General features: G+C 45.6%; 1 protein-coding gene across 12 annotated transcripts in view; it reads right to left on the bottom strand.

Moving 5' to 3' along the window:
• Window positions 1-26,084, bottom strand: part of nf1a (neurofibromin 1a) — a 72,601-nt gene that overhangs the window by 42,272 nt on the left and 4,245 nt on the right. For 11 of the 12 annotated variants that reach the window (XM_018748664.2, XM_018748658.2, XM_018748661.2 and 8 more), the window contains exons 2-29: window positions 19,475-19,618; window positions 19,042-19,125; window positions 16,272-16,462; window positions 14,127-14,233; window positions 13,942-14,009; window positions 12,815-12,890; window positions 12,441-12,598; window positions 11,979-12,152; window positions 11,725-11,853; window positions 11,448-11,522; window positions 10,965-11,096; window positions 8,994-9,134; window positions 7,950-8,048; window positions 7,690-7,769; window positions 7,469-7,592; window positions 6,995-7,241; window positions 6,062-6,135; window positions 5,742-5,825; window positions 5,134-5,478; window positions 4,307-4,446; window positions 4,031-4,153; window positions 3,352-3,435; window positions 3,133-3,249; window positions 2,426-2,607; window positions 1,996-2,207; window positions 1,737-1,898; window positions 1,509-1,612; window positions 740-875 (exon numbers count right to left, since the gene is read on the bottom strand). In XM_018748664.2, the coding sequence (XP_018604180.2) occupies window positions 740-875; window positions 1,509-1,612; window positions 1,737-1,898; window positions 1,996-2,207; window positions 2,426-2,607; window positions 3,133-3,249; window positions 3,352-3,435; window positions 4,031-4,153; window positions 4,307-4,446; window positions 5,134-5,478; window positions 5,742-5,825; window positions 6,062-6,135; window positions 6,995-7,241; window positions 7,469-7,592; window positions 7,690-7,769; window positions 7,950-8,048; window positions 8,994-9,134; window positions 10,965-11,096; window positions 11,448-11,522; window positions 11,725-11,853; window positions 11,979-12,152; window positions 12,441-12,598; window positions 12,815-12,890; window positions 13,942-14,009; window positions 14,127-14,233; window positions 16,272-16,462; window positions 19,042-19,125; window positions 19,475-19,618 (3,792 nt within the window). The remainder of the gene's footprint in view (window positions 1-739; window positions 876-1,508; window positions 1,613-1,736; window positions 1,899-1,995; window positions 2,208-2,425; window positions 2,608-3,132; window positions 3,250-3,351; window positions 3,436-4,030; window positions 4,154-4,306; window positions 4,447-5,133; window positions 5,479-5,741; window positions 5,826-6,061; window positions 6,136-6,994; window positions 7,242-7,468; window positions 7,593-7,689; window positions 7,770-7,949; window positions 8,049-8,993; window positions 9,135-10,964; window positions 11,097-11,447; window positions 11,523-11,724; window positions 11,854-11,978; window positions 12,153-12,440; window positions 12,599-12,814; window positions 12,891-13,941; window positions 14,010-14,126; window positions 14,234-16,271; window positions 16,463-19,041; window positions 19,126-19,474; window positions 19,619-26,084) is intronic. The other variant, XM_018748654.2, reaches the window with a different exon arrangement.

Genomic DNA, 26,084 nt, shown 5'->3' on the forward strand with positions numbered 1-26,084 from the left:
AGCTGCAGCCCGAGCGGTCCTCCTCTCATCAGACATGCAAACGAAAAGGGGGGCACGAAGGGAGGGTGTATGGCTCGGAGCTGCAGCGTGTGGCGGGCCAGCGCAATCTTCCTCATTCAAACAGAGCTGGGCTTTCACACACGCTGGCTGGGTAGCTGCACACTGGGCGCTTTGTGCTCTTGCCAATGGTCAGGGCAAGTTGACGGGGCTTCCACCCCCCCACCAGTCTACAACCCCTGCCACAAGCCTTATTGCAGCAAAGCTCCGCCACCCCCTTCACAATGGTCTGACAGACAGAAAACCTGGCACTAAAGCTGCAATGTCAGGTTGCACTGATGCACATGGTGTCTGTATAAGCTAGTCCAATCAGGCTGCAACCATCTACTGTGTGTATGAAAGATGACTGCGCGTGTGGAAGCATCTTCAGCAAGCAAGTTAGTATGTGTGCAGCTGGTGGCTGTGTGTTTATACACAGCGCAATCTGTGTGTACGTTGTAAGCATGCGTGAGTGGGTGGGTGTGGGGACATAAATAAGCTTTTGCTCGTGAGACAATATAGGTGCTTTTGCATGGAAAAAAGGTAGAGGGTTGGTTATTTGCATGAGCGGGGGGTGGTAAATGTTTGTGCGGCGAGTGAATGCATCGCTACCACAGCACGCTGCAGCAGGTGACTAAAAGGTCCATCCACAGCCTGTGTGCAGCTGGGCAGCAGGGTGGGTGGGGCCAAGCGGCTCATGTACCTGGTACAGGCAGTGACACACACTGCGCAGCTGCGGCGGGAAGTCTGAGGATGAGTTGATAATGGCCAGGAAGAAGCGCTCAGTGATTTGCAGCAGGTTGCGTTGGTTCTCCTCCAGGCACTCTGTGGGCTCCAGCCTGAGGTAAGGAAACAGAGAGCAGAGCCCAAACACAGTCACGCACACAGTCGGACACACCTCCTCCTCCTTTCACCGCTATCTGGTTTGAGAGGAAACACCAGAGGCTAAATGGTCTTCTGACACAAACACATCTACTATTAAGAGCAAACAGGAAGTACACAGAAAGTCTCCTCCAGTCGGTTAATGTCTCCTGCTCCGCACCATGCTCAAGTGGCCATCACACAGGGTTTATCTCTAGGCTGCCAGGAACAAAACACGTTAGAGGAACCAATTATGTCTTTTTTAATTACGAATTATTATTTATTTCTTTATTATTGCTGGCACTATTAATCATATTCATTCAATTATCTAACACCTTTCCTTAAACTTATGGTTTGAGGAAAGGTGTTCGATAACTGAAATGAATATGAACGTTGTTCATAAAATAGGCACAAATATTGTCCCATTTTTACTCTATCAATTCAAGGCAAGTACCCTGATCAAGGGTACTGCAGTACGAGGGAGTATTCAAACCAACAACTTTGAGAATTCAAAGTGACAAACCTTAACCACTGCACTGATATGTCGCAACACATCAAGTCCTGAAATACCACAGTAAGAGGCAAGAAGAAGAGATGATGGGATGGGGTACCTAGTGGGGTCCACCTCAAAGCTGATCTGCTGCCACTCTGGTGTGGTGATGATCCCCCTCAGCAAGGGCTCCAGCAGCTTTTGCAGGTAGGTGGCACCATAGACCTGGAACACAGAGCACCTGCCGCTGAGCTCAGTGATTCACAGTAAAGCGGAAAACTGGTGGTGATCGCCCAGTACAAACAGTCATGACAGAAAGAAATTTAAGAGCTACATGTTCTCGCTTTACCTTGAAGCAAAAGGTCATGATTTTGCTGGCCAGGCTGTTGCCACGGAAGAGCGTCTGCATGGAGTCAGCCAGCTCCACCTCCTTGGAGAACATATTCCACAGTAGCTGGTAGAGTAGGTGACGCGAGTCGAAGAGGGTAACAAGCACTCGGGCCAGCTCATCCTGGGGGTACCACCAGCACCGTTGGGTCAGTTGAATTTGATCGTTCTTTCAGTAAATACCAACACTCCAACCCTGGGGGCGTAGCCTGTGTACCTACCCACTGTGAGCAGGGCACCACATTGGCAAGCGCCATGGCGATAGGCAGCTCTCCCTGGTCTCCCATCATGGTTACCAGCTCCACCAGTCTCTCAAAGCGATCAGCCAGCACGGTCTCGGCCAGCGTGTCAAACTCTGTGCCCTGCTGCAGGATCTTGGTGAGCACCTCCATGAAGGTGGCCCGAGTCTGCAGGTCTTTGTGGTATCCCAGGCCTGGAGGAGGAAAGCATGATGGAGGTCTGAGCATGTGGTAAAAACGCTTAACTCGGCGACAAACTACACCCATATTTTAACGAACATTTATTTATTGCATGATGGCTAAGTTGACACAGTTTATGGACATATTTAAAGTAGAGTATCATAGTAAGTACTGTACATTATGAATCCATTTCACAGATATTCTACACAACAGCGCTCAGGACAACGCTCACCGATAGAGTGCATGAGACCACTGTCCACGTTGGCATTGAGCAGATTGGACATGGCGAGCACAGTGCAGTGGCGCAGAGAGGCCAGGCGGCGGGACATTCCACGCTTGCGCCCACCCACCTGCTGCCCATCATCCTCCACCTCGCTGCAGTCATTCAGCAGGTTCATAAACAGGGTGAAATATCTGGGGAAAGGAAGGGGTTAAGATGTTATATCATAATTGCACAGAAGTAAAACTTGTCCAGAAGTGCCAGACCACATGCACACATACAGTGTTGTGGGTAGTGAACAGAACCAACTGCATTACTAGTGGGCTGCCAGTTCAGTTCCCATGAAAGGAACGAAGGAAGCAGCTGTACCTGAGAGCAAGGTTCCCAAACTGAAAGCAAAATGCAGTGAACTCTTCAAACAAACATGCAAACGCTGTGGGAAAGGGTTTCTAAAACAATAATTTAAAAAAAAAAAAAAAAAAAAAAAAAAAAAAAAAAACACACACCACTGCGTAACCTCACTAATCTTTAAAAATATGTAAGGTCAGTTTTAGATATGGAAACAGATCTTCTAAGGCATTTTACCCACAAAAATGTGTTGCTGGTGATGATGGTAAGCAGCTGAACTAACTCGTGTCTTTGCTTTGTCTGTGGGTGGTTGCAGAACATGACACAGAGTTGAGCAGCTCTTCAGAAGTCAGATGAAAATGTATCCTTACTTGAGGAATAGCTGGGACTTGGCCTCCATGAGCTCCACGCCATCACCTTCCTCTGGCTGTAGGGGAAGCCCTGCGAGCAGGGACACTACTGCCTCCATGCTGGCCTGGTCCAGATCCCTGCATGACAAGGGTTCCAGTCAGTTCCAGAAATGCAGCCAGAGCACCAATCTTCTGCAGAACTGAAGTTTCAACCAGGCCAGAGTTGCTCATTCCCTTTACCTTGTCAGGCATTTGACATCATCATCTGCTGCTTGATTGGAAGTCCCCATCACCCAGTCTGTTAGGTACTCCACCATCTTATTCCTGATATGAGCAATCAGACATCAGCGATAAAGGGCAGTCACCTCCCACATCAAGATGAACCATGAGCACTGAAGCATATTAATGAGTAATATGGGAGCAGTATGGAAACATTTGTATAAAATCACATCTGTCCCTTCACACAATGTCCTGAGGAAGACATGAATTCTGAAAATGTCAACTCCTCAAATCAAAAGTCAGAAGATTTCATATAGAGACATAAGATTTCAAAATATCCATGAAATGGTGATATAAAGGAATGTAAATAAATTGTCTCAAACTGTATATGAAAGTTTAACAATGACATCATCAGTATCAAATCTATTTGCATACAATAAGCTTTCTCTACCAGGCACTTTTCACATTGCTAAGCTGAAAATAGAAACAATACACAAACTGTGGTTTTCATCACTTCAAGTATAATCTCAAATGTAGAGCCTCATGCATCAATAAATTTTGCTGCCCACCATCTCTCAGCTGTAGTCTTTTGCTCACTCCTCAGGACAGATTTCACAGGGGCTGTGATCTACACAAGACTAGGGAGCTATAGCTGTAGTGTCAGGGGCTCTGGGGTGGCACCCTGGAGCATAGTCCCTACCTGAACTTCATCTCCTGGCAGAAGGAGAGATCATCCCTTCGCTCCATCATCACCTCCACAAGCTGACACAGCTTGGTCTTGATCTGGATGGCGTGCACCATGTTTCCAAGGATACGCACATACCTGCAGAGGGCAGAGCAGGGACATGACATGGCACGATTCATCCACTGAAGTGTCTTTGAGCATGATGTGTGTATATGAAAATACAAGGGGGAGTGGGCTGGGGCTCATGAACTGCTAAGATTTTGTTTTAGTCCAGGAAGTCATGACATGTACCTGACCAGATTGAGCATCATGGTCTCGATGCTGGCTTGGCCCAGGTGCTCGGAGCTGCCCTCTGTGTGGTTGTCTAGCAGGTTCTTCATGATAGCAATGGTCTGCTCCACAAACTGGGTGTTGGTGTCATTAATGGGGACCTGAGAGAGAAGAGAAGGTCTGTCAAACACGCTGCTCCCCAAGAGTCCCGAGAGAAATGTGGGGTAACATCTACGAAGGAAAACACAAAAGTTGCACACACTGTCACCTGACTTATTAGAGTGGAATGCAAAACCACAGACAGCAACTAACACATTTCATGCTTAATGTAAGGTTAACTTAAGTCCTGTAGTGCCAATTCATGCTGCCAAGAGTATTGAACTATTTTACATCATCCGCCACTAACTGAGCTCCACATGAAAGCTAAATGTGGAATACGTTTGAATACCAAATCACATAACAGAAATGTGCACAAATCCAGGACAAATATGGCTTCAGTGTGGTAATGAACTCAGTGAATGAAGATTAGTGAAGATTAATATAGATTAGAGAGAGTATGCTTCACTGATGTATGGATTAGTGATCCAGTGTAAGTAATGTATCTAGCAGTGTAAGTCACCTTGGTGAATAAGGTGTGTGGAGTGATAACACTACATGGAGTTCATTGGAAGTTGCTTTGGAGAAAAAGCATCTGCTAAGTAAATAAATGTAAATGTAAGATGTGGTAAGAAAAATTGTGTAAAAAAACATTGTGTGAAAGCACTGTAAATGATTTAAATGTGGCCAGAGGGACGCAAACAGTTGAAAGTAAGGCAAATGTGATGCACATAGTGCAAAATGAAACTCACCGGCCCCTGAGTATCAAAGAAGCGGCTGATGCTGTTCTTGAGCTTGTTGAAGAGCATGGGGTAGAGGGCAGGGCTCAGCTCCAGGCCCACCAGGTCCTTGATGTTGTTGCGGATCTGCAGGCCCACCTTCTCGTGGTTGCACACCATGAGCGACAGAAGTCGGTCCAGGAACTTGCTGAGCGGCGTTTCCACGTTGCCCTCGCTGGAACCCATCGAGATCATGGAACCCTTGCGCTCGCTGAGCGGGCCCATTGGGGGGCTGTAGGTAGGCAGGCAGGGCGTACTCCGCTGCTGCAGGCAGACCCCTCCCAGGGCACACAGGAAGCCTGTCATGTTTATCCACTCCTGTGGGGAGGAAGAGCAGGTGATCAGAATGAGCTTGAAAACATGGCATTCGCCATCAAACACCTGTTTTACAGGTGATGCATTAGCAGTTTGAGTTTCTGCTTCAATTACAGCTGTGCAATAAAATAATGAGGGCAGCAGTTACATGGGATGAGCCAAGTAGTGACAAAATTGCTCAGAAGAAGCTGTTTAGCACCATGTACCTCAGACTCGATAAACACATGGCATAACAGAAGAGCAGGAGAACAAACATCTCTGCTTACCTGTCCATCCTCAATCTTGATTTTTGGATAATTAAGGATTAACTTGGTTGCATGCTCCCATTTGGCATATGTATCCTCCCACGCCTAGAGATGAGAGTGTCAGGGACAGAAAAGGTCAAAGCACCACTCCAAGCAAAACTCTGAACCACAGTCATCCATACCATAAACGACCCGGGATGGTGATTTTATGTTGCCGCATGACGGCTGCCTCCATGCAATCTGCACAGCATCCTTGCGTTTCTGACCCACCAATTCTCATTTTTGTACCCAAACTCTGTGGATCATTCCTGCCTCTTCACCCCATGTGAAAGCCACCTCACCTCAGTATTTCCTGGCGTCGGATGCTCGATCCTCCTCAGAAGGGCCATCACTCTTTTCTGCAGGGCAGCACGGCCTATGGCACAAGCAAAGAGGATTGGCGGAGTGTACATGAGGTGCGTCTTCTCAGTAAGGAGTGGAAGCCCTCTTTACCAACGTCAACACTGCATCCTATGAAAAGACCACCTGAAGACCACTTGCTGACAGTACAGAAACATAATGTAATCTAAAAAGAACCAAATGTACAAAAATGCCAAGAGAGGTTTGTTTAGTAACTTGATCAGAAACATCAGAATTATCTAACACTTTTGTGGTTAATTGCACTTGCACTGTGTAAAGCTATGTTCAAAACCTTAAACTGGCTTGATTAAAGTTAATTAGTTAATTAACGGTGGATAAATGTGTAAAGACAAATTAACCTGTGAAACAAATTTCAATTTTCCAAAAGGGAACAGGACACACATTTTAGAGAAAATTCGACCGCCCCCTAGTGACAGAAGAAAGATGATGCACAAGTGATTTCGGTGCAGTGCCAAGACAGTTGTCTACTTGGAAGTGACTTCATATTCCAAAATACAAAAAGGAAAAAAAAAAAGTAGTGAAATGTATAAAATGTAATATAAAATGTATGTAAAAATGTAACTGAATAATATGAATGTTTGTCCAGAAAATGTTTGAAAAAAATTTTAAAGGCAGTGTTGGGTACGTTCTGGTGGAACAGCTGGTAGCATAGTGGTTAGAGCGGCTGCCTTTGGACCCGAAGGCTGCAGGTTCGAGCCTCACCTCCAGCTGTAGTATCCTTGAGCAAGGTGCTTACCCTGAATTGCTCCAGTAAAATTACCCAGCTGTATAAATGGGTAAATAATTGTAACCTTAACACTGTAAGTTGCTTTAGAGGAAAAGCGTCAGCAAAATGAATAAATGTAAATCTAAACCTGTGGACATCATGTTGCTGACGGACGCAAACTCCATGAAGGTGTTGTAGTTGGGCAGGACGTTCTGCACTGGAAGCTCGTCCACGCCGCAGCGGATGTCTGCCTCCTCGCACAGGTGGCGGAAGCAGGACATAGCTACCAGGACAGCCTCTGTGTCAGGGCTCCACAGGAACATGAACAAGCACACCTCCAGCTTGGTCTGGGCCTGCCTGCAGATAGGAATGCCACTACCCTGGGTGGCACACTCCTGGAAAGGTGGGAAATGCAGAAAATGCATTCAGAAATGGAGTCTTCCTGTCCCGAATGCATCGTACAGACAATGACATAATGCATTTCTCCCCATGCAGATTTTAGTACCATCCCTCTCCTTTAACTTCTTTGAATCATGCCTCCATCAAGCTAAATGCTGTCTTTACACACTGCATGTTAAGCCACATGTTTCAAAGGCGCGGCTCCTGCTCCCCGCAGTCCCACCTTGTTCTTGAGAAGGAACTTGTTCCTGCAGATGAGAATTTCCCGCAGCCACTTGAGGATCTCTGTGCTGTTGATCATCTGGTGGCCGATTAGCTTTTTGCAGATGAGGAAAAGGACCTGTGAGCTAGAGAGTAGGGTGAGGACAACAGGGGAAAGCTGTCAGCACACCATGTCCACACAAACCATCAGCTTTACCACAGAGCTGGGAGGGAAAACCATACCTGATGTCCCAAAAGGTCTCCATAGGCGCATCAGGGTTCCACAGCGCTATGGTCTCAGGTTGGTGTAGGACCAGCAGGGCCTGGACAGAGCAAAAGCAGATACAGACGCTTTAGTGCTTACAGACAAAATCCAGTGAAGTAACTGTCAGAAGCGATAAACACTGTCCATTCTGGGGTTACACAGCGCCACCTGGTGGGGCGGTGAGCAGAGTCCCTGACACAACCCGATGCCATTAAGACAGGGAAGAAGGGTCCATCACCTCCATGGCTTCCTGGGCAATCTCAGGCATAGCGGCTAAGGGCACCAGCTGCACCAAGCCCATAATGAGGTCCACTGTGCTGTTCTGGACCTCCTGGCCCTGTAAAACACACATCACACACACAGAGCAATACAGTGAGGCTCAAGGCCTTCGCGCCGACTGCAGAAAGAAGTGGTCTGGGAGGGTGCAGATGGTCGTGAGCTGGACGCTTCCCTTGGCCAACCTCTGGTATTACATTATGTAAGTGTCCAAGTTTTTCAGGCTTCCTGGATATCAGATGGTGACATAGTGTTAGTGAAAGACTAAGCACTGTACAAAAATGTAAACTTACTCTCAGTAGACCAGCCAATTCATTATTCCAAGAAAATGGTGCTATAGGTCGTAGTCACGACACTCCTATAGTTCAGCAAGGGACTACGGCACTACAACGTCCTGAGTTTCTCCAGTAGGGCGACACCTGTGCCTCTGAAGCAAGGAATACAGCGGGGCTTTTATAAGGTTTAATCACAAATCGATCTAATACACTTTGCACAATCAGCTTAAATACCGCTGGCCACCTTCACTCACTCACTCACTCACACAGAGCAAGTAACACATTTGGCCTTAAAACCTCAAGAGGCCACAACGCCCTGAAGTATTTGCATCCTGCATTGTGTGCGTGTGTCCTTAATTCTTACTTAGGTGAGCGCATTCCCTCAGGACTCACCCAGCGCGAGAGGCAAAGGCCAGCAGACGCACTTCACAGAGACTTACAATCACAGCATTAAGGAGCCAAGCCCTTGAACTGAAGCAGCGTTCTGAACAAAGCGCCTAATTCTGGGATAAGCTCAGATAAGTCTTGCCCTTTCGAGTGGATTGAGCAGGATAATCCCTGCATTAAAACAATGGAATACAAACTATTTAACTTCAGTGATTTGTCATTTCTGAATTTATACTTAGGCAAACAAAAGAGGAAGTCGTACGCTTGACAATTCTAACGTTTCCCCACTAACTCCTCATTGCCACTGCTGACTTTTTACACATACAGGGACGACGGCTGCTCACTCTCACATGCAGCATGAGCTTGGGGTCAGCATGGATGAGCTTGACGAGGGCCAGCAACAGGTGTTTGTGACTGCGTGTGTCCAGGTCTGTGGCCTTCTCCTTGAACTTCAGGCTGGTCATCTTCTCTTTGAACGTCAGGCTCTACAATGGGGCAGGGCCAAAAAAAAAAAAAAAAAAAAAAAGCCCAATGGTTAATGTGAGCCAAGCACATCTGAATAAGGCCCTGATGGAAGGACGAGAACAGAGATGGGACATAGAGATGGGTCACCACCCCGCCCCTCGCCGGACCTTTCCGGAAAGCCGAACAGAAGCTCACAGCGCAGGAGTGGAAAAAAGAAGTGGGGGTTACTAGATCACATGACACTCGCCGCAGACAGAAATGCCGTTTCATGCGGGCCGTGTTCATGAAACGGGCAGCTGTCAGGCACAGTTCGGGTCAAACCCGCCATGCGCTTTGTAAAAGGGAAAAAAAAAAAAAAAAACAAAAAGAAAAAAGAAAATTTGAAAAGAAAACCCAAACGAAATCATCTGTAACACAACCTGTCCCAGAATTCATAAAGACCACCTTTCACACATGATCCACTGAATTTCTGAAAAATATGCAAGTAATATAAAAATCTGTTAATGACAGGAGATGTGAGGTGCATCTGAAATGTGACTCGGTTTGCTTTCGGAGTGGCGACTAAAGAATGTTTCATATGGAGTTTATGAACAGTAGATCAATTTTGCGAGCATCCTTGCATTGTGTGGACGTGTGCATGTATGAGTGGCTGCAGAACTCTGTCAAGGGATTGGACTGTTCACTTAGGCATCTTGATCCAAGTTACGTATGGTTATTTATTCCTTTATCTGACAGTTTTCCCCAAAATTACTTACAATGCAAGGTTTGTAAAGTGAGCTACTTTCAATGATTTACCCATTTACACAGCAGGGTCATTTTTACTTTGTAAATTCAAGGTGGGTACCTTGGTAAAGGGTACTACATCAGATACACAATGGAGTGCTTTGACTGTAACCACTACACCACCTGCTGCATATGTGTCACCCAGATTTTGTTCCCCTGCATCATGTAACAGAGGCAGACAGAAGCCAAAACACAAGGGTATAACCATAGGCATTATGGGGTAAAAGAAAAAAAGCAAAGCATGCAACACACGCCGGCGTACCACTGGGAGGAAGAGCAAGTGATCTGGCCTATGGTCGTGGGGGATGGGTCTCTTTTTTTCTAGCAGCTGGGGGGTGACGGAGCAGGTGGGGGCAGACAGGGCAGGGAGAATGTGGCAGTCATACTTACAGCGACAGAGGCCCACTGCCATGCAAAAGAGTGACTTGCTGGCATCTGACCAAGTGAGCGATAGCGGCCAATCAAGAGAACGGAAAATAATGGAGGGGGGAAGAAAACAAACAAGAAGCAAAAAAAAAAAAAAACAGCACCACCAGGTCAGTGTCAGCAGAAGAACAGTGTCACCCTCCCCCCAAATCCCAAACACGTGCCAGAAAGTCTGGGATGAGGCATGAAATGTGGCAAAAATAAAATGTTAAAACATGTTTAAAAATGGTTCAGGGAGTTAAAAAAGAAAAAATGAAAAAACAAAAACACAGAAAATTAAAATGTAGTGGGCATTTTTTTGCAGTGAAGGAAGTGTGAGCAGTCCTAAGCTCAGCGAAATGTGGGGACAGGCTGGTGTCCAGCTGTGAAGAGCTGTCCAACAGGGCTTTGTGTCCAGACAGGCCGGAAGACAGCAAACTCTGGGGGGCAAGGGGCTAAAGGCGATGGGCTCACGGTCCCTAATGCTCTCTCCATCCATCGGCAGGAAGGTGCACCATTGCTTCTGTGTCTTTGGGTGGGTGTGCAAGTGCACACATGACTGAAGTCTCAGTGTGAAGCTGCAATCGCACCAAAGCGACTGAACATGTACGAGTCTGAATGTTTTGAGGGACCAGAGAGGGGCCTGAGGAGCAGGGTCTTACCGTGGTCATTCGCAGGGGCGCGTGGGTCCCGACGCCTTGCATGACCCGTCCCAGAGTGTCGGTGAACATGGTCCGTAGCTCCCCGGAGTAGCAGTACACGGCGTCGATCTTGGGCCACCAGTCCAGCGGAGACTGAGCAGGGAAAGAAGCGGGATGGGTGTGAATCAGGAACAGAGAGAGGAAGAGCCCATTTGAACCTCTATCCATTCGTATTGTGCCCAAAATAACGCCTCCCCATGTCGGTTGATGCCTGGAGGGATCACTTATACACAGGACGCAGGCATCCTGAGGGGGACTTTCAGAATATCTCTCTCTCACATGTACACACACAGCTGCACTTCCCAGAGCTCATATCACAGGCTGCACAAGTACTTTCAGCAGCAGCACATCAGTAATGTTTTGCAGCACTCTTGAGAGAACTGTGCTGATGTAGAGCTGCATTGTTGCTGACCATGCGGTCGCAGCACAGGGGAACACACTCACGTTGGTGATGATTCTGTGCAGGGAGTTGACCAGGACAAAATGAAATGTGGGTGGAGAGGAAGAGGCCAGGCAGACCTGCAAGACAGATAAGAGACATGATCCATAGGGGACAGGAAGGCCTGACCGTACAGGAGGAACCACACATAAGCACGTGGTAATTTAAAACTCACAGTTTGCAACTTTAAACAAACACAGGTTTAAGAAACAATATTTTTTCAAAATATAACTGCAAAAGGTTTCTTGGAAGCTCTGGGACCAACTGCAACTTCAGGCAGACCTTAAAGTGCTGGTTGTTGTGAGGGTTGATGCGGAAACAGGAGACGAAGCAGTCGATCATGAGGTCTACGTCCGCACTCTGGCTGCCTGCCCCCCTGGAGAATGGCTTTGTGGGGTTGAAGAGCAGTGCCTGATGGGATGAGAGAAATGAGTTGAGAAGCACTTCAGCAGGTAATGGATAGTGATCAAAAACGCAACCTGTCACTTGAGCTAAGAGGCTACCAGACCAGTGCTGCACCCAGCATGAGGACTCACCTTGAGATCCACCACAATGGACTGCACTAGGAGGAAGATGACCGAATGGTCCTCCCAGTTGATGTAGGTGGAGGCCTTGCAGAGCTTGACGCAGGCGATGGCGGCGCTCTCCGTCAGCTGCTTGCTGCCACCGTGACCTGCCAGGGCCTTCCGCAGGTTCTCCAGGAAGAGCTTCTGCAATGAGTGACCAGGTCCATCCCAAACACTCGGTCACCGTACAATCACACTCCACCTGCAGCATCCACCCCCAAATCTTACCATAGGGTCACTCACAGCCACTCCACTTTGGTTCTCACATTACTCCTGGACATATAAAAATTAATTGCTTAATTAACACAAATTTATACGTTTGATCAAAAAGGTTCAGGTGCCAGGACCCTTTGTGAACATTCCAGCTTCTGTGTGCTCATCTGTGTTTTTCTATGCCATCTGCCTGTTTGTGTGTGCGTTTCTGAGCCTCACCTTGTTGACCCTGCTCTCTTCCACCACCTCGCGGGAGATATTCTGTGTGATCTCCGGGCACAGGATGAGTAGGATGATTTGCAGGGGCCACACGGCAGCCTTGCGCTTGGCACTCTCTGCGAAGCTGTCCACCAGATCAAAGAGCTTTTCCGCACAGTCTGTGTGGGGCACGGAGGGCTGCGGTCATTGCAGGGACATGCAAACCCACCAACTGTCCTAGTTACGCTTTTATTATTACACTCAAGCACCAAGAAACCAACACCACCCAGGAATACCAGAAAAAGCCTCTCAAGCAACTGTCAAAGAGCACAGGTTTACAGGGCCTGAATACATATCACCGCTATGGCCCTCGGCAACAGAAGGCCTGTACATGCCTGCCATGTCCATCTGGGGGCGCTGATACAACATGGTGAACTCATCAGGGTAATTCTCCACCCAGTTCCAGAAGGCCTGGTGGGATGACATAAGTTGGAGAGGTAACTTAACATTTCACATTATTCAGTGGCTCCAAAAACACTAAAGTAACTTGCGCATCTATTGTGAACATAAAATGCGGAGTAAATGCACTTTACACTCAAACAAAACGGTGATGTAATGCTGCCATTAAAAATATGGAGTATTAAAGCACCAGCCAATTTCTGCTGGAGTAAAAAAATATATCAAATTTCAACTGAATATAATGAAAACACATCAAGATGTCAGTGTTATAACTGAGAACTTCATGTTTTATACAGTTCTGGTGGAAACCATTAGCTAGATTCAAGAACTAGTTTTATATCAGTACACTGTAGGTATGGACTTTGTTCCACCTATGGGGTAACTTTATATATGTGACTTTTTGTCAAGATCCAGGGATAAGAGCGTAACTTGATCTTAGAAAAATCATTATCTTCGGCAACGAATCAAAGTTGTGCTATGAAAATTAGTTAATCAATACTTGCTAATAGTACTTGACACAGTAGGTAGTGCAGCGGTTAAAGTCATTGCCTTTTATTCACGTGCTCGGGATGAGTCGCACTCTTGTTGCACTACGCTGATCCTGTTACTTACCCAAATTGCGCCAACATAAAGAAAGGGCTAGCTGTATAATTTACATTTATTCGACGCTTTTTCCAAAGCGAATTAGAACGTTAAGGTACTTACAATTATTTACCCATTTATACAGCTGGGTAATTCTACTGGAGCAATTTTAAGATAAGTACCTTGCTCAAGGGTGCTCCAGCTGGAGGTGGGAATCGACCCTATGACCTTCAGGTCCAAAGGCAGTAGCTCTTACCATTACACTAGCAGCTGTCCCAAATTGGAGCCAAAACATTTGTAAGTAGCTTAACATACAAACCTAACATTGTAAGCAGCTTCAAGCAAAGGAATGAGATAAACGAACAAAAAAAATGAGTGAGTGCAACCTTTCTCTGCCATTTGTATACTAGAGTTTAGCCTCCAGGGGGCAACACTTGTTTCACTCCTCAGCTTCTTGGGAAACAAAAGAGAGATCTCACACCTTTTCCAAGCTGTTGATAACGCTGAGCTGTGCTGGCTTCTTCAGGGTCTTAAACTTAAACACGGTTTCTATGAAGGAGAAGCAGAAGTGTCACAGGGTGCCTGCTGGCTGCATGCTGGTACAGATACAAGGGTCCAACGGCTGGTGTCACAGAAACCTTAACGTGGACACGGAGATGCCGGTACCTTGCAGCAGCCTTTTGAGTTTGGAGCAATCCACATTGATGTACTGGATGAGCTCAATGTCGTGGACGTCCACAGTGTCCTCTGAACACACAGTGAGCTCCTGCAATCTGCATGGAAGCAAGAGGGCAGCGGTCAGTGGGAGTCGCCCTCAAACGGTCAGCGTGCACGGTCCATGGTTACAGTGAGTCCAACGGCTCAATTAAACTGTATACAAAAATAGAATAGAAAATTCTAAATAAAAATACACTCCCTCCGATGTTTCAAATGTTTCAGTTACTAATTATGCATTTCCAGTCATTTTAAATTACTTTCAATTAAAATGTGATTGAGGCTACTCAAAAATAATAAATAAAATTGAGTATTTTCTATTTGTTATAACAATATCTAAGGTTCTACAGAATCTAACCAGCAAATAAATCACATGACATCTGTATTAAACTTTTTATTGTTAGTTGTAAAAAAATTACATTTCAGAACAAAAAGAGCTAGTCTTCAGGTCCCAACTACACTCCTAAGATGAGGAGTGTAAAGTAAATCTTGCATCCAGAACAGACATTACAACTTCTTTAGTATTAACTACAACTAGCATTTGACGGCAACATAGTAAAACCTGACTGAATTTCAATCACTAACGTATAAACACACGAAGATCTACAGGAGGTAAAAGTGAGGAAATTAAAAACACAGAAATGCTCCTGAACAAGAAAACTTTATAAACCAAGAGGAAGGTGAATTTTTACGCTGTCACTGAATGTTTATGCTTAGAAAGGCGGTTTGTTAATCTAGCAAGCACCTTAACCGTTGGCGACATTAATTTGTCGTGACACCATCATGCACTTAGAAACACTTCCAATAGTGAAACCACGCAGCAGGGTAAAGGAGGAGAGGGACAAAGGGGAAGCATTCACTTCATCTAGCAAATAATTCATGACGGGAAAAGTTAATGGATATATCAGATGGATGCTCCCCGTGACACACAAATGCACCGATTCAAAAACGAACTCAGAGACCCAAAAGCATACAGAAACACACACACACACACACACACACACACCAGGGCTGGTCTGCCCCACTACAGCAGGGCCTGCGCACAACACAACCGGAGCGAAAATCCACCCTCGCTGCCCCACACAAAGTGCCTCTTTATGAAAAGGACTGTTGGACCAGAGAGAGGGGAAAGCGGGGGGCCCGCAGGCAGTAGCCAACCCCCCCAAAACCCCCGCAGTCTACCAGCTGCTCAACTGGTCAGCCCTGCCCAGCCACTGGGACAGGAAGCAAAGGGGGGTGGGGGTCATGGGGTCTGCAGCATAGATAGCAGTGCCTTGACCCCCTAGGGAGGAGAAAGGAAGGAGAGGAGTGGAGGAGGAGGAGGGGAGAGAGCAGTCCCTTCCCAGTGTTAACCCCATCACCACTCTGCTGCAGCACTACGGCTCAGCACATCCGTGAGGAGAAGAGCGTACCAAAGCACCGACAAATCACATGAATAACTTAAAACCTCGGGAGGAAATACTCACTGCATTACTTCAACTACATTAATGATGAAAAGAATTCTGTGAAAAATACTTCTATAGAACGTGACAAGGCAGGTCTCGTCAGGACAGACGTGACTGCTTCTTAAAATACCAGGAAGGTCCATGAGAGAATTCGCAGAATTCCAAGAAAATGTTCCAGCGTCAAGGAAACTAACAGTATTCACATTGAGAATAAATAAGGACGTAATGTGCTGCACGCGGGTGCATGGGTGTACAGGGTGCACGGGTGTTGGCCCGTTCAGCTGATTGGAGGGAGAACCAGCGCCAGGGCCAGGTTAATAAGCCCTGCATCTATAATTCAGGATGAGACGTGGGGGGGGGGGGGGGGGGGGGGGAGTGGGACCAGGTCGCAGATTACTCCGGTCAGATGAGCAGACTGGGACATTGTGTAGGATGTGCAGCTGTGTGGCCAGGAGGAAGGGTCTGCACAGAGAGACCCTGAAGCCTAGTGTGTTGAGTGATGCCCACTTGTAACAAGGATTTAAACCCAAGGTCCAGCAAGAGCAAATGGGCCAGACCAAGGGTGTGAGAGTTTTCAGGAGAAACCCATCACCAGTGGAGCTCAGACACTCTTTTAGAAAACAATGACTGAAGCAGCAGAAGCAGGTGATACCTGGTGGAAATGCGGCTGAAGACGGCGTTGAAGTTGTTGCAGCTGAGGGAGAAGAGAACTCCCGAGGCAGAGGCTCGAAGCTGGGCGGCGTGCGGGTTGCCCTCGCGGTATGTGTGGATGAAGTGGCAGATCTCAGGCAGCAGCTGCTTCACCAACATGGTCTCATCCAGTCGCATGGAGTCCTTAGGTTGCTGGGGTGTGCAGACACACAGAAAGACCGTGTGACCCATGGGTGTCAGCACTGTGTCGTCCAAACACACCCACAGGGAGGCCAAAAAAAGGTGTTGGACCGTCAGGTGTCCATTGACCCACTGAAATTCAAGGTCAACGCAGAGAAGCAGTGTACACTTGAAACTGTGATACAGAACAGCGCCGCCGAAGCCATAAGGTAAAATCTGCTGAACTGGAAAAAATAAAAATAAAACCTAAAACAAAGTGTTTTTTTCCCCTCTTTTGAAGACTGAACTAGGCCAAATGGACTAATCATCCTGTTTTGTTATTATTTTTAGCAGCTGGATGTGATGGTAACGGAATTTTCAGTGAGAGGTAGAAAGAGATCCAAGCTGGGTGAACCAGTCATGGGTTCCAGCAGAGAAATGAAAATGGATAGAGAGATGGAGAGAGATAGAGAGGACAGAGCTGGTAAATAAGCACATTAATTAATACAGACGACTGGACCACTTTCTTCTACAGTCGTGCTGTAAATGTCAGCCATCCAGGAGACACATGAGCCCACCTTCTTCTGGCCACCCAGTAGCCATATCTCTTGAAATCATCCAGTTTTATAACCAGTGACCACTGCTGTTTGTTCATTGACTAAAAACACAAAAATATTTATAGATAATAAGCTTTTGTAACAAAGACAAGGAAAATCACAGCACAATCCATCAGGATGACAGTAACCAACTTAGCATACTAGCCTAAAATATAAATATATCACAACATCTTGAAACGTGGCATTTGGTAATCCTTTATGATTCCAACACTAACATGATTTATTTTTTTAAGCATAACAAACACTTTCTTAGCATGGTATGGAAAAATGAGTCCTCTCGCAGTGCCAACGCAACATGGTAAAGTGACTTATGAAAAGACTATTTACCAATTCCAAACACATCATATCACTACTACCCAAAGGCATCTAAGCATCACTAATTAAATAACATCCCACAAAAACAGGCTGAGTTCAACTATGGTTCAATCACTTGATTTTTTTTTTTTTTTTTTTTTTTTTAAAATCTTATTCATTTTTCTACATAATGCAACTGGGCAGAGTGAACAGTGATAAAAACTCAAATGCATTTTAGGCAAAAGACAAACTACTAAAAGAGCCCTAGATTTGACCCTTAAGCAATCAGAGTAGGAGTTTATTCCTTTCTGGGCAAAATACCACCTTTTAAAGTGTGCCACTGATCCAAAGTATTGGGGAGGCCAAAGATGGCTAAGGTAAGACACAAAGGAGATGTGCGTGTGCATATAAATATATACATAAACACTACAGCTTAATAAGCTACTTAACAGAAAGGCAGTGTGCTAAAGAAACGTGTTTCACTTTATGTTCCCTTATGATAAGCATTTCATCTCGCCTTACTATGGTACAATTAAAATACATAACTTGAGGAGAGAGCAGAACTTCAACCCCTGCGAGCACATTCTCCCATCCAGAATGACACCGGTCACTTTTGTACGGCATGTGCGGAGTATCTTTTTTTTTTTTATGCCTCCGACGCTTCTGCTGAAACCTTATTTAATACATTCTACATCTATATTCTCCAAAAAACAATGGCTACAGGTGTACATTCTCAATTTATATTCTAAAAAAAAATTTTTGCACTACCTCCTGTACAATCTGTTTACATTTATTTATTGGATTCAACATTTCACCGCACTTGATCCCAGCGTTTTTAGTTTTGTACTTTACATATTTATATAGTATTTATATTATTTCTATTGTATTTATATAGCCAAGAAGCATGACTAGCATTGGGTAGTAGTAATCATAATAGCATATGTTGTCCTCTACATTGTCCTCTGTGTTCACAATGTCGTCCAAGAGAAAGACTATTTCACTCCTTTGTATGTCCCAGACATATTGCAGGAAAGACAATATAGCTGACTTTGAACTTGCCATGTTTAAACATTTTAGAAGGACCCTGGTGTGACCGATTTGAACTAGTCTCAGGAAGTGCCATCCCTTCTATATGCACTTCTAGGCCACGTCGGCAACTCGTTCTTTCACCATGTCTTGGCTGCCCAGACCGCTCTGGACTCTACCAAATTATTTAAGTAGGATTTTTCCCGTTGACAGCGCAGGCATAGGCAGCCATGCAAGAGGCACATTAAAAACTTGGCATGTCAGGTGTCTGCCTTGAGAGTGCGCCCGCCACAGCCATAAAGGAGGGAAAGCTCACAACAAGTAGTGAGTGAAGCAGCGAGGGGTGTGCAGCTGGCCTCCATCTGAGAGCTCGCATTAATGAAACATCTACACAGGAAACTCCTGCCAATCCCATTGGAGGCTGTGAAAATGCTAACTCAAGACAGGGAAACACCTGGAAAAGTCATCTTGCTTCTGGGAGGGAGGGAGGGAGGTAAGGGAGCATCAGGGACGGGGGCGGTGAACAGAATGCATTAGCAGAGGTCCGTCTTCAAGCAAATCCATCCCTCCGGCCCAAAACTGGAGTCTCAGGGCTCATACCGTTAGCGGTGGAGTGGAATTGGTGCACTGACAGAATGTGAAGAGATGGACAGGTGAACAGAGCGGCCTTCTCACCCCAGCCAGGCACTTCTCCAGTGTGTCCAGGATGATGAGCTGAGAGAGGTAGAGGTTCTTCTCCGCTGTTTCCCCAAATATCCGCTGCAGTTTGGGAGAGACAAACATACACAGAGGGGTAAGGCTCTGACGATAGCCTACAGTCTCCGTCCCCAACCAAAAACACTTATGATGGCTAAGGCACTGCTCAAAGAGTGAGCTCCTGCTCCTTGTTCACTTCCTCACCCTGGGAGTCACCATCTCTCCAGCACTAGATGTGCTCTCCAATAAGGCAACACTGAGTTAACTGGTTTGTCTTGACCTCCAGACATGTGGGACTCTGGTCCTCTGCTGACAGCCCCAGAACTAATGATTAAGGCAGAGGCTTGTCTGCCCCCCCACCCCCCCACCATTTGTGACCAGCCAATACACGTGAGTAACCACCACCACTCACCATGTTGTTCACATTCTTGAGTATGTTGGTGAGGCCGCTGATGACCAAGGAGAACTTGTACTTGGAGATGTTGATCAGACATTCCTTATTGTGCTCCGTGCTGACTTTGGTGTGTGTGCTCTGCTGCCCCGCTTTAATGGGAAGCTGGGAGGGAAGATAAAGGACGATGTGGTGAAGGGTCACATAAAAGGAGACACAGGACTATTTACATGTTGCTGTAGCCTAGTACTCCACTCCACTGTGCACTCAGTTACTCACAAGCTCAGGACCAAACAGACTGATCAGAAAAGACCTGATAACCAAGAGTTTTTTTTTTTTTTTTTTTTTTAAATGTTTTTAGTCACAGTTTAGAAAAACAAACAAACAAACAAGTTACATCAGGACATATACAAGACAGCGTTAGCAAACACTGGCAATTTTCTGAATGTTTACCAATTCAAGCTCAAAAAATCTGATTCATTAGCTTTCAGATAATCGAGTCTACATTACACAGCAAAGACTATCAGCAACTCCAGGACCAGCAGAGATTAGATATTAACCGCCTGAAAGAAAATTAGCACCACGTATCAACTTCGTGCCATTCAGAATAAAGCGAACATGCTCTGTATCTAATCAGGGTAGAGAGACTATGACCTACAGGTACAGTGCAGTGAGAACTTGCCAATTATAAAACCAGTTTTGGGGTAAAACTACGAACACGGCACCTGGTCCTCTTGCACATTATCTAAAGAATAACACACCCGAGGACAAGGACTATCCAACGGTATCCACTCGGATCGCTGCGGTGCACCCAAATGCAACTGCGGAAATCAGCACCAGCAGGCCCTGCAGCCAGCGGAAGAGCAAAATGCTTGGTCTGTGATGTCTCTGTGTTCAGCACGCACGCGAGGGGAAAGGGGGGAGGGGGGAGCTGCGTCTTTCACTCTGTCCCGGAATCGAGAGACAAGCGTAAAATTAATCCAGCGACATCAGACCATTGGCAGCTGTTGCTGGGTTGGAGGGGTGTGAAGCTCTGGGGCTCAGCAGCTTTCACTCACAAAGGAGGAGGAGCGCCAGCAGCCATCGAGGTTCCTCTCCGGCCTTCCCAGCCCCAGCTGGGTGCGGCTGCTCACCTCGAAGCCACAGGCCCATGCAGAGCAGCCCCTTCCGGCAAAGAACAAAGAGCCTTTTGGTCGGAATCCACGCCTCCTTCATGATCCGAGCCCACAGACGCACACCTGCACACATCTGCATTTACACAGACGGCGGCTGGAGACAGACTGACTGGACCGAGCGAAAGGGAATCCCCTTGGTCGGTGCGGCCTGCGGCCGTCTGGCTGGGTGCCGCAATGCATGGTGAGCGCGCAGCAGAGAGAAGGCCCTTCCTTCTGAGAGAATAGCATCCTGTCAGGGAGGACCTCTGCCCAGCTCTGCAACTCCTTACCCGCAAGGGTTCCTGCCTCTCCCGATGTTCTTGACCCTTGAGCTCCTTCATCGTCATTCATGTAAGTGGGACGGTGCTACTCGGAGTTTTAATGGAAATGCATGAGGACTGTAAGAGCCACAGAAACGCACGCAAGCTATAGACCTGGGCAACCCCTCTTGATCCATTTCATCACTGGGAGGAGCATGCCTGCCAGGACCTCTGGAGATGTCAACAGAGGACAGAAATTACAGCAATGAGACCAGGTAGCATCGGGTACATGAACTCCGAGTACCCCCTCCTCGCTTACAAGCACGAACACACACACACACACACACACATACACACACGCGCATAAACACACAAATTGCAGATTGTTGACATCAATATTCATGCCCGGACCACAGACACTGAGGACTTTGTTTCAGCAGCACAATTTTAAAATTCCTCAAAGGTCACGGGCCAATCTCGTCTCCACTTGCAAGCGGAACCAGAGAGTACCGCCCTGCGCAGGCACCGTGCCACACTGCAAGAGTCAGAGCACCGAAGACCCTCAATCATCACTTTCTGCACAGAAATGCCTCTGAAGGGACACTTACACTTCACAACATGCATTGTGAATTAATAAAGCTTCATGGACCTTTGAGAATTCACATGAAGAAGTTCTACACGACGCCCAACGCTACAAAATTAACACAGAGCTGAGGCTTAGAAACATGGAGGAACCACTTTCCATGAATGGGGGCATCCGTTTGTCGCTATTTACAGTGGCATTCAGTCTGATGGATGTTCCCCACTGACAACAACCTCCAACAATGAAATCACAACCCTGCCGACCTACCAGTAAATGTCCTCCAAAACAGCAACACAGCTGCACAAGTAGAGTTAATACTGTAAAATACTAATAAAGTTCACAATATGTTAAAGAAAGGCTTTTACCTTTTCCCCTGAGCAGAGACAAATAATGACAAAATCATCATCATAATATTTTTTGATAAGACAGCTGGTGGTATAGTGGTTAGAGCTGCTGCCTTTGGCCCCAAAAGTCACAGGTTCAAATTCCACCTCCAGCTCTAGTACCCTTGAGCAACGTACTTATCCTTAATTGCTCCAGTACCAATTAGAATTATTTACCCATTTATGCAGCTGGGCAAGGAGGTAAACATTTGGAAATCACTTTGGGGAAAAAAAGCATCAGCTAAATGAATAAATCTAATTGAGATTATTTTTTGTCATTAGGCACATTCCAAAATAATCTCATGGAGCACACACACACACACATTGTCAGAACCGCTTGTCCCATACGGGGTCACGGGGAACCGGAGCCTACCCGGCAACACAGGGCGTAAGGCCGGAAGGGGAGGGGGACACACCCAGGACGGGACGCCAGTCCGCCGCAAGGCACCCCAAGCGGGACTCGAACCCCAGACCCACCCGAGAGCAGGACTGTGGCCCAACCCACTGCATTCACCTGTTTTCAGAGAGAAACCTGAAAATTTCCTAGAATGCCTTTTTAGTCCACACTGACCAATTCAAGCTCTGGAAGATGACCACCCATTGTCATCTACAGAACACAATGATGATTTATCAAATCCTAGCCAGACTATTTTTTTTTGTCTATGCTTTCTCAATGTATGGGATTCTGCGCCCCAAGGGGTATGCAGAAACTGAAGATGGGTGCTAAAACCAAAAATAAAATCTGAGGGATGTTCATGATTGACAAGAGAGAGGTCACACAATGACAGGAAAACCATAATACATCTTAGAAGACCTCATTAAAATTGACTTCAACACCACTGTTCTTTGCACAGATTGAGTCACACAACTCAGTCCAGGGTTCGAACTTAAAATGTTACTTGCGATGATTTGGTCACATCCAGCCTATAATTCCCAATTTTGGAAAGACAAAATAAACAAGAAATCCCTCTTTTATCATGTGCCAGAATAGAACCACCAATGAAAAAAAATACTTAAAGGACACCATTGAACGCATCTAAACTCCAGGGCCATGATCTAGCCAGTCAACGTTATCAAAGGCTGAAATGAGACCACAAAGATGAGAAACAAATGGGTGGTGCATTGAGAGGACGTTGACTAAACAACAAGGTTTCTTTGTAAAATTTCTGTGAGATTGTTTAATTGTTATGGATGGTGTTCACAAAAAAAATGTCTAGAGTTTTTACAGTTAATAATAAAGTAAGTACCCCTTGGATGATCCATATAGTGCAGAACATCATCAGCCCTCAAGGAATTATTATAAGCACAATGTTTTCAGGAATCAGCTCAGGTTCTTCTTCACCCTGGATTGGACAAGGAGCTACTAGACAAGTACAAACGGACTACCATACACAGCAGCCTCATAAAAACAGTAAATACAATCTAGCCTTCAGTCAGCAAGGCTGGTAGATAAGTTAAAAAATGTCAACAAAGCAATGGTCAGAAGTGGTTCTTCTTCCGTAAGATCCAATTAGAGCACATTTATTAAGGTTACTATGGCACCATTCATAGTGGCCAAACATGAGCTAATTTTGTGCTATGCAGTTTAAATATTGTAATATGGGGTTGGAAGAGGAGGGAAAGACAAAAAAAACAAAAATCAGCAGAGAAGTTCATGACGATACAAAACTATTTCTCTTCTCATACAAGCTGCTGCTCACTGTTGCTATAGTTACACAGAAGAATGACAGCAACTTTAAGCAAAAGACGTTGCATTTTGCTATTTGGCTACATGTTGAATTGATTGAATAGGCTAAATGAATCAAAGCTGGGGAAAAAATAAATAAATGCCACTTTCCCTCCTAACTGATTTTTTAAAAAAATTCCACCTGCACATTTGTTCCCAACTACCGTATTAAGTCTATGCAGGAAAATGACTCAAATGCTCAACAACTCCATATTTACTCAAGGGTCAATTGAGAGAACCACTCACAGGAAAAGACATTTGTTGTTTGATCCAACAACCAAAAACTGAGTACTTGGCCACTATACCGGTGCAGCACTAAGTCATTTCACACCCCCCACAGTACAACTTACCGTCAGAAGGACCTTTGGAGGGATGCGGTTCAGGAAGCACAGGTGAGGTGTGAACTCGGCAACAGCTGGTTTCCCTTGTGATAAACCCAGCCTCCGCTTCCCCCCAAGGGCAAAGAACGAACAGGACCTTCCCATCGCTTCAAAGAGTACAACCAGGCATACAGTGGAAAAGAGTGAGCAAATCACAGTAATTGTTTGCCACCTGAATATGCCAGAACTGATGGGTTAATTCACGTTTATTCTATTATTCCATTTTTTACTTGATGCTTTTATACTGAACTGACATATTCATCCTCATCTTAAATATTAAAAAGAAAATTTAATATCATGGCATTTAATACACTTTCACATTCTGCTAAAAGTTTTCAATTATTTCTGCTAGTATTTCATTGTTTAGGTGAAACTTTTATCTGGGAGTGTGGAAGTCACTTAGGGCATATTACTGGACCATTCAGTTGTCCATCATCAATAACTGCTTACCCAGTGTCGGTTTGCGGGGGTATTGAACCTATCCAGGAAACATGGGTTCTAAGGGAGGGTAGACCCTGGGTGAGACACCCAACCATCAGAGGGTGATCACAAAGTGCAATCTAAAGTCACAAGTTCACCTGAAACATGTCTTTGGACTGTGAGAGGAAACCAGAGCACCTGAAGGAAATTCATGCAGACATGTTAAGTAGTAGTAAATGCCACACAGACTGAACAAGAATCTGTGAGGTGCCAGCAACATCCATCGCATCACTGTACCACCCATATTACTAGAGCAATTCAATAAGGTACAACCACAAGAGTCTTTCAGGGACTTGAACCAAAAATCCTCCGAGTTACACATCTGAATCCTTAACTCTGAGCTTAACCAGGTTCAGGTGACAGACACCTTTGTGGAATGCTGATTACTTACTTCTTCCCACTAAACATCTAGGACAGTTCATACTGACAGACACTAAACAATATGATGTGATCGCAGTAACGCACTGGGAAAACAAGTAAATTTATCTCTAATCAAAAGGCATTAGAAGTGACCTCAATACTTCCACCCTGTGGCACAGACAGGCTGACAAGACACAGGCGTGAACCAGACAGCCTGAGATTCTTCATTTACCTGATGCTTTTCTCCAAAGCGACTTACAGTGTTAGGTTACCTACAATTATTTACCCATTTGTACAGCTGGGTAATTTTACTGGAACAATTTAGGGTAAGTACCTCGCTCAAGGGTACTCCAGCTGGAGGGGGGAATCGAACCTATGAACTTTGGGTCCAAAGGAAACAGCACTAACCACTATGATACAAGCTGTCCCTATCCCTGTTTGTCTTCATGACAAACCGCAACATCAAGGTGTAACGGCCTCAGCCCCGAGGTCTGGACACCTAAGTTTGTGACCTCAGCAAAACGCTTCTGTGTGAAAATTACGACATGCAAAGGAGGGACATTTACATTTGTTCATTTACCTTATGATTTTCTCCAAAGCGACTTACAATGTTAAGCTACTTACAATTATTTAGCCATTTACACAGCTGGGTAATTTTACTGGAGCAATTTAGGGTAAGTACTTTGCTCAAGGGTCCTACAGCTAGAGGAGGACAATGTCTTTCATTCAGAAATTCTTAAATCATCACCACATATACAAAGCAACCCGAGTTCATTCTGGAAACTCCTGTCTACCTGTGAAACAGCATTTCAAAACAGACATTTTTTTTTATTATTAATTTAGATATTTAGGGGAAGAAGAAGAGAGAGGGAGAAGAAGAAAAAAAAAAAAAAAAAAAACCTCAGGCTGAAAAACAACAAAGAACAGCTGCACAGAATTAAGTCCAAAGATTAAAATCCTTATTTGTAGGACAGAAACGTCAAGATGTCCGAGATGATACATTGCTCTATTCCAGATAACTCATGAAACTTCCCGCTCAGACATTATGTAGTAAATGTGTTACTGATGTACCAAAAGGGTTTCCAGCTTCAAGAGAAGGATTAATTTTTTAATTTATTCATTTAGGTGACACTTCTCCAAAGTGACCTTCCATGATTTACCCATTTGAACAGCTGGGTAATTTTTAGCGGAGCACTTCAAGGCCCATGCTTTGCTCAAGGGCACTGCAGCAGTATGCGGGATTCAAACCTGTGTCCTTCAGATGCACAAGTAGACACCCTAACCACTATGCTACCAGGTGCCCCC

This window comes from Scleropages formosus, chromosome 10, assembly GCF_900964775.1.
Source record: "Scleropages formosus chromosome 10, fSclFor1.1, whole genome shotgun sequence".
NCBI classification, from domain to species: domain Eukaryota; kingdom Metazoa; phylum Chordata; class Actinopteri; order Osteoglossiformes; family Osteoglossidae; genus Scleropages; species Scleropages formosus.